The sequence below is a fragment of the Zonotrichia albicollis genome, chromosome 7, assembly GCF_047830755.1.
Source record: "Zonotrichia albicollis isolate bZonAlb1 chromosome 7, bZonAlb1.hap1, whole genome shotgun sequence".
NCBI classification, from domain to species: Eukaryota; Metazoa; Chordata; class Aves; order Passeriformes; family Passerellidae; genus Zonotrichia; species Zonotrichia albicollis.
In genome coordinates this window covers 34,321,181-34,329,370 of record NC_133825.1, presented here as the reverse complement: position 1 = coordinate 34,329,370, position 8,190 = coordinate 34,321,181, and the positions used below count along the sequence as shown (strand labels likewise).

General features: G+C 34.4%; 1 protein-coding gene across 7 annotated transcripts in view; it reads right to left on the bottom strand.

The window, feature by feature from the left end:
* Window positions 1-8,190, bottom strand: part of PCGF5 (polycomb group ring finger 5) — a 65,666-nt gene that overhangs the window by 10,536 nt on the left and 46,940 nt on the right. For 6 of the 7 annotated variants that reach the window (XM_014275684.3, XM_014275685.3, XM_026799584.2 and 3 more), the window contains 4 exons: window positions 5,115-5,263; window positions 3,915-4,013; window positions 2,796-2,885; window positions 912-971 (listed from right to left, as the gene is read on the bottom strand). In XM_014275684.3, the coding sequence (XP_014131159.1) occupies window positions 912-971; window positions 2,796-2,885; window positions 3,915-4,013; window positions 5,115-5,263 (398 nt within the window). The remainder of the gene's footprint in view (window positions 1-911; window positions 972-2,795; window positions 2,886-3,914; window positions 4,014-5,114; window positions 5,264-8,190) is intronic. The other variant, XM_014275687.3, reaches the window with a different exon arrangement.

Sequence of the window (8,190 nt, the reverse complement as noted above, 5' to 3'; positions counted from 1 at the left end):
TAGTGTTTCAAATTTTGACTTTGAGTATATAAATTGTCTCTAAATGTGTGCAAATCTAATTGGAAGTGCACGCAGGGAGAGACAGAGAAATCACCATACTGAAATTGCCAAGTAAACCAGTGAGGCTCAGTGTTTTAGCAAACAAAATCACAAAACTGTACAAATCAAATGCACTATGCTGGGACAATTGTAATTATTGAAGGAAGCATGAGTGCAGTAGTTCACTTCCACCACTAGTGAGGAGTGACCCTCTACCACTAGCTCTAATTTTTCCTCAAGACAAAAATAGTATTCCAAAGTTGCAAAGTAACTTTTAGAAATAAGTTCAAATCAAAATTCTCAGTGAGGAAAAGCTGAAATACTGTTTCAAGGAAGCAGATTGGTCACTGAAATTTAGAAATCAGCTTCAGTTTGCAGGTTCTGGAGGTTGTGCTTCTAGAGATTATTCAGTTTCTGATTTTAAAAATATGAAAAGGAGTTTAGAGAAATCTAACATTTTTTTTACTCCATCAAAAAGGACATATGAATTCCCACAAAGAGATGAAACCAGTGTAGTCTCTTAATTCACACTCTTAATTTTTGATCCCTTGCCAGTGACTGCCCAATACTGCTTAGTTAGAGTAATGAGATAGCAAGAGGTAGATAATCCTTTGAGGCTGATAGGCATATCAACCTATAGAACAGAATCTTTCAAAAAAAATCACAGACAAAAACTGGCCTATGGCACAGAAGACAAACTCCTAAATCCTTTGAATAAAATTTGTGCTGCAGGAATGAAAATGCTCAGACCTTGCTCACAGAGTTTTAGCACTTTATGGAGAGGAACTGTAAAAGCTCCACAAGCTGAACAACAATGGAGTGCTGACAGGACCTTGGTGACTGCAGTATGCACAGTTGTGAGTGCCTCTTACCTGATACAAAGTGCCATCCTGTGAGCAGACTTGCGAAGATGAGCAGTTCTGACACCGAAACTGCGGAGGAGATGATTTTCTGATCAGATAAGAGGCATCCACAGCTGGACATACACATTTACCATTTATTGATTTTTTAAAAAAAGTTTAAACGTAAAGGTTACAATCAATTTACTCATTTTAAAACAGGAAGGAATTGTTTAATGAATAAATGGATATTTTTCCCTTTTCTTGTCTATCTCATGTAAGGTCCACAGCTATGCAGTAAAAGCTCAGAGATGAAGACAATGGATTCACTTGATCTTCATTCAGAAGGATATTGTTAATTAATTACCATTACAACTTCACTGAGAAGAACAAAATCATAGAAGCCTAGATATTACTGGATTTATTACCAGCAAAATTAAATTTTTTAGAGGTGCTAATCATCTTTGACTTCAGGGGAGTGATTTAAAGCTACATGAAAGAGAAGATGAACACATACCTGGCTATGCTGTATGTATATAAATACGCTTACAAACTTAAGCAGGAGATGTGAACTCTTGCATTCACTAAATGTTAAAAACTATAGATCTGAGATTTTTGAAAATTTTTAGTGCAAATTTTTTTTAGCAAGATTATAGTTACTGTTGCCTCTAATTTCATGCAGTAGGTAAGGGCTGCAGGATGAAATGCCATGAAAAAATTCCATTATCACTGAAATTGTTGCCTCAACACTTCCTAATAGGACAGCCAATGCTAACAAAAATACAACATGGCAAACCAAACTGACATCCACTGGTTTCAAGGCAGTATTGGAAAAAACTCTAGTTAAAGCTCTCTTGGGGGTTTCAGCAATCACCAAATTTCAGCGCAATATTACTTTCAAATTTATCAAATACTTGCCTATATACAATCATCTCCCTAATTCCTATCAAAATCTATCCTTCCCCCTCCAGCTTCAGATTAAGGTAAAACTTTAGGAGACTTGTGAATTGTTAACTTTGCAATGTGTTATTTCTCCGTGTTTTCTGTCCATGCCCCAGCACTTATTATTCTAAGCACTAGGAAGCTTTAAACAAAAAAAGAATAGAAGAAGTTTGGAATTTTCTCCAGATCAGTACATTAAGGTATATTAAATGCTTAACCTTAGCTGCACTCCAATTTAGTCTCCACTAGTAATGACAGACAAACTTGCATGTGCTACAAAGACCAATCAACAGGCACACACAAACAAATGCATAAAAGAAAGAGAAGAAAAGGGGATATGACTTCTAATAAAAAAATATACAAGGCAATACAAAACCAAACTGACTATAATTTCTGAAAAAAAAATCTTTTAAAAAATTTAAATACTGCAATTCTAATTTATACACATGCAGCAAGGAAAACCCATCTGGCTGTTATCTGAATGTTATTGTTATATTGCATATCCAAAAAAATAAATGCAGTATTAACAGAAACATTAACAGAAACAATTAGATTTCACTAGTAATTTTTTCTGTGTCACTTTCAGTTTATTGACTGAACAAAACAGGTTCTTACTGAAGAACTGTTGGATGCAGATTCCCCAACTATTATAACTCAAAAGGTCACCAAAAGCAAATTTGCTGAAGAACAAGGGCTTGGGTTTCCACTTACTTGACTTAAAACTCTGAGCAGAACTTACATGTACACATCATACATCCACTATTCTGAACTTTCAGAATCTACACAATATATGTGCTGAAGGGTTTCACCCATAGGGTTTTACATAAGAAATTCAGAAAACATGCAGAAGGCATTTTTAAATAGGGGTTTTTTGAAGGGTCATAGATTATATTTGGGCCTAAGATGTGAAAGCATGTATAGTGTCTATAATAAATACACCAAAACATCATTTATCAATAATGTAACAGCATTTACGTTTTCGCCTCTTAGTCTCCATCTTGTCATATAGATGAATTCCATAGTGTGATCCTTCCCCATGATTTCTCCGTTGCATAGTACATCCAGCTTAAAATACAACAGAACAAACAGTAAGACAAAGGGATGCAGAAATTTAATGTCTAAAGGAACTGCTAAGTGAATCTCCAGAGTTAATCCTTCCACTCCTATCATTATATAATGATACCATCAGACATGTATATCAAAGCTGGATGAAGACAGCATGCTGACAATATGTTATTTTGTACCCTGGTATTCACTTTTGTGTTTTTATTTGGAGTGTGGACAGAAGGAAGTCTGCTACCGAGGTATGAAATCACCAGTAGACAAACATTCCCTATATTTAGCTACACTACACAGTATCCATTTGAAGAGAAAGCCTTGTGCAGTATTTTGAAGGCCACCTTGCTATGCCAGTACTCTTTCAAACCCAAAGATATAAACCAGAAGTATAGTAATTTTCATTTAAAAAGTAGATTGTAAAGAAACTTTAAAAAATCAGTTTAAAAATAACCAAGAAATTACAAGGAAAATGTGCTTCAAAGTACACAGACATTCCTTAACTGAAAGCAAAATACAGAGAAAAGCAATGATCTCAGCATGAGAAATGCCTACTTTAAGCTGTATTATAGCATCTTACTGCTGCCTGCCACTGCAGATGTTTGACAGTATTTTCATTACTAGACCTATAATATTTTCTGTGTTTCAGAAAAAAAAAAGGCAAAATTTCAAAGTAAGCAGATTCTTTGTAACACAAGCCATTAAGGACAGATTGAAAACCAAATGACACCAAAAAGGCTGATCAGCATGTCATGACACCATGACAAACTCCTATGCATCGTTATAACCTGTGCACCAAACCTAACTCTGCCCTACTCCTGACAAAGCTGGGAGGCTGCTGCTGGTGCTAAACACAGCCTGTCCTGCATGGAGCCTTTGGCTCCTGTACAACAACAGGCTGCAGAAATAGTCTGGGCTTCAGTCTAAATTCCTGTATCCCTGGAAAGAGGGAACCCGGGTTCAAACACGATAAAATTTCACAGAAATATATTATGTTGCAGGGAAATAAAAATAAAAACATCTTTCTTTCAAATGTACCTCATAGGAACTTGGAAGTTTTAATTTTAAGCTGAGAAACTTTTTGATAGTTCCCACGGTCACTCGAGTAGAACAGCGGATAAATTTCTTCATTAAGCCCTAAAGCAACAAATCAGAATAAACATGTCAGAAATATAAAAATTTAAAAAACATGTGAGCAATCTTTAGTGCAGGAGCACCTATAACTGATAGTCTTTTCAACCAGGAACCAATTCACTTCTAATTCATAACAACACCATAGGTTCATTTTTGTTCACTTGTTTTCAAAATTTAAAAGATGACAAACAACTTCATTTGACCCATCTCTGGTTCTTAAGATATTTCTAAAAGATACAGAAGGGAGGAAAGAAAAAAACCAAAGCCCAGCCACCACCAAACCCATCAAAACCCCCAAAAGAATTTAAATAATCAATGTGTTTGTGTTAGTAACACTGGGGGTCAAAGAAATATTGCATTTCTTAGAAGTGGTAAGAACCTCCAAAGTTATACATGTAACATAACACTTAGAAAATACAAGTAGCTTTATTAGAAAAGTTCTTTAATATATTTTTCATTTTATTATTCTATTTGTAATTTAATAAAACATTGTAAAAACCTAAGGTGATTCCTAAAAACTTTCTTGTAGACTAAGTATGCTAGGTAATCCCCTTCAGGAATAGAAACCCAATATCCCTAATTCTTAAAACACCAATTGGCAGGTATTACTCCACACATTTTGCAGACTGAAGTGATCTCCCCATGGCCACAGACAACACATCAGGGTCAGAATCAGGTTTACAGCTCAGAAGATCTGGATCCCAGTCATTCAGGGCACCACATATTTGATAAGCAGGTTTATTCTGGCATGTTAATCCTCAAGGTACGAGGCAGCTCACCTTCAGCTAGCTTTATAAATACCTCTGTGGTGTGCTGTAATCTGTTGTGTAGTGCAGTTACATACCATAAAGGCTGTAGGCTACAAAACTATAATCCACACACAAACAAAAATTCCACTGTCACAGATGGCTTTCTGTATAGAACTGTATTTTTCATAAAATTCCAAAGATGCACTGAAATGCCTCAAAGAAAAGGACTAAATAAGCATGCAGTGGGAACAGGTCACTACAATCAGGTTTATTTTTAATGGTTATAAAATGATTTGGTTCCTATAAGATGCTATTTTGTCATCAATAAGTACAGCACAGCTTGTTTGCTACTCACTTTGACAACATTATCTCCTGACTGCCCATTGTTGCGTAAACAGTCGAGGCAGATTGCAATCTGTGGGTCACTCCTGTGATAGTCTTTGTCTTCTTCATTCTCATCACACTCCTCATCTGCTTTGGGTTTATCAGCTTTTGGACTTTCATCTGTAAAATATGAAGATCATATTATTTAAGTATAAAGTAATTAAGAATCATATATATAAGGAAATAAGGCATTTTTATGAGCCATAATTTTTCTTCACATTAACTTCACACAGTTTTAACTCAGTGCATGCTTAAACTGACCAACTTAAACATCTCTGGAAAAAAAATTTCATGGCTGAAATTTTAATGCAATATGCAAACAACAGATTTCTATGGAACAGAAAATAGTTGATGGACTATATTGGGTATGGCTGTCTACTTCTGATATGTTCAATAATTAAAACCCTGCAACTCTGCATGCATCACAATCACTCAGACATATGAACCTACTGTATAGTGTGGCAGTTCAGTGACAAAAATAATGTTTTTAAATAAAAAATAGAATTACTAATACCAACACTTATATATTGAAGTAACATAGCCAATCGACTCATATTAACTGTCACAATAATCCAGTGAAGATAAGTGCCTGTAATGCAATCACAAGGCAAACCAAACTTTAGACTTCATCCACTTTTGACCAGATCTAAATAGGTCACTGGAAGAACTCCAGAAGGATTTTACAACTAAATAGCCATATATTTACTTACTCCCTTTTAAAAAGAAAAAATATAAGAAAAGAGCAAAGGTCTGTGTATTTTTTAGCAGAGCTTATACAAACTACTATTATATATATAAATAATCGCAAAGAAAATTTTATCCTCTTTCACAATGCTGTTAACATGTTCTATTGGTTCCTGGTTAAAATTCTAACTCTTTGGAAAAGTACCATCTTGTATGGTTTAGAAAGGTTTAGCAAAGTTGAGCACTCAAATACTAAGACTGGCAAGTACATTTAGATAAGGCTGCAATGTATGTAAATAATAACCATAACATGGAGTAAGGTTTACAGATTTAGTGTGCAGTATATAATAATCTTATTGTACACATTTTGCTTTCTTTTCTGTATCCCCAACTTACTTATTTTGATTTAAAACAAAGGCTGCTCTCTATTGGAACAAAACATTGTCACAATTAACTTGAATAAGCTGCTTTCATGTTTTTTAAAAAACCTTTCAGATCAAGTTCTGCTAGCTTCCTACACTTACCAGATTCTAAAGGAATTTAGAAGAGTTCAGATGAGAAAATGGAATGTAAACTTTAATAAACACCAAGCTATGACCAAGTTTCTTGACAGAGTAATTAGTTGCCTTTGCTCAATTTCCATATTCAAGAAGAGTTTTAAGCTGTATTCATTACTTTTCTCTCTTAGAATTTTTAAGCTTTCACTAATTATGCAAGATTTATCCTCAAGTCCCTATTAGCTATTGACACATTTAGTTGAATGTGTATCATATACACATTTTATTCCTATCATCTTCCATGAGCAGAATTTACAGTATCAAACTGCAGATATTTTTTCTTTTTTTCTGAAAGTCCAGGAAGCAAATTTTATCAATTGAGCAGGTGCAGTCTACCTGTCACAAGCATTTGTTCACTTCAGGCTGGACAGTAGCACTGAATATTTTCTCTCTGTACCATAGCATTTTGTCATTCATCAATTCTTTCTGGCAACCACTCTCCTACAGGAGTCACCAATGGCTGAGATCTGCTTTATTGTTTGGTTTTTTTTTTCCTTCTGATATGTGAAAATTTTAAGTCCTGGGATTTTTTAACAGCACTTAGATGCTTAGGTTAGGAACTGTGCTGCAACCTGTGGCACAGGACATAACTGACAGACTCTTAAACTACAGTGACAATCTGATTGCAGGGCATGGTATTGACAACTGAAACAGTCTCTTCTAAACGAAACTATTCTCAGCAAATAATTACTTCCCAGGCAAGATTCTAAATGCTTGTTTGTGGCAGAAAATAGCTTAATTTGTATCAATGAGTTGTAATGACTTTCAAATACTTTGCAGACAAAGTTCCGTAGCCCCAGGCTACAGTCACTAACGGAGTTGGATACATCTGTAGCTACTCACAAGTAAAATCTGTGAGTTAGTGCTTTCCTCTCATTCACAAAAAAAAGCAATCCAAGCTCTCGCTACACTTACTAACTAATCTCTATTGGATTTATCATTAAATTAGTAGAGGAAGGTAAGAACCAGAAGAGTAAATTGGTCAAAAGTAAGTCACATTATACAAATTTGCAAATTATCTGTTGATTCTTTCTACATATATAGCAGAAGATAATTTTCTAAACAGTCAAGAAATGTCTCTATCTCACAAAAATATTTTCTGAGTATTTTTTAAAACTGAACAGGTATAAACTACATAGAATACCGTAGTAAACTAATATAATTTCATCTAAACTGTTCTGCAATTCATAATTTATTTATATAATAGAGAAAATAACATTGTCCCTCACAATGGATGCCTAGTCCAAGTCAACAAAACTTGTGAAAAAGAAAATTAAATGTTAATTTAAAAGTTGAAAAGAAGATATTATAATGAAATGAATGCAGAAGAATATAAGATGTTTACTTGACAGTTACCCTTTACTGAAAATAGCTATTTTTTTAACTTAGCAGAGTCTTTCACAAGTTCTTTAAAATCAAATCAAATAGGCTATGGTATTAAAAACTTGATGTCAAATTAAAGGGGCATAAAACCATCTGGTCTAGTTCTCTCTTAGCACCTCAGTACTGAGTTTCAAAGTTCATGGGTCAACTGCAAAAAATGAAACAAAACAAAGCAAAAAAACAAAGCAAAAAGCCCACCAAAAAAGCATTATGGGATCTATAGAAAACAATTATTTGGCATGTGTGGAAAACTGTTTTACTGCTTGTCATAACTAATTCTTGACAACCTCCTACTTAACAGATGGTGAAATTTGGTAACAGAAAGAAATTTGTAAAAACTCTGTGAAAAATCCTGTCTTGCTCTATTAAGAATTCAGCTGGACAATTGTGAGAGTGTTGCAAGCGAGAGCCTAGGATAATGCA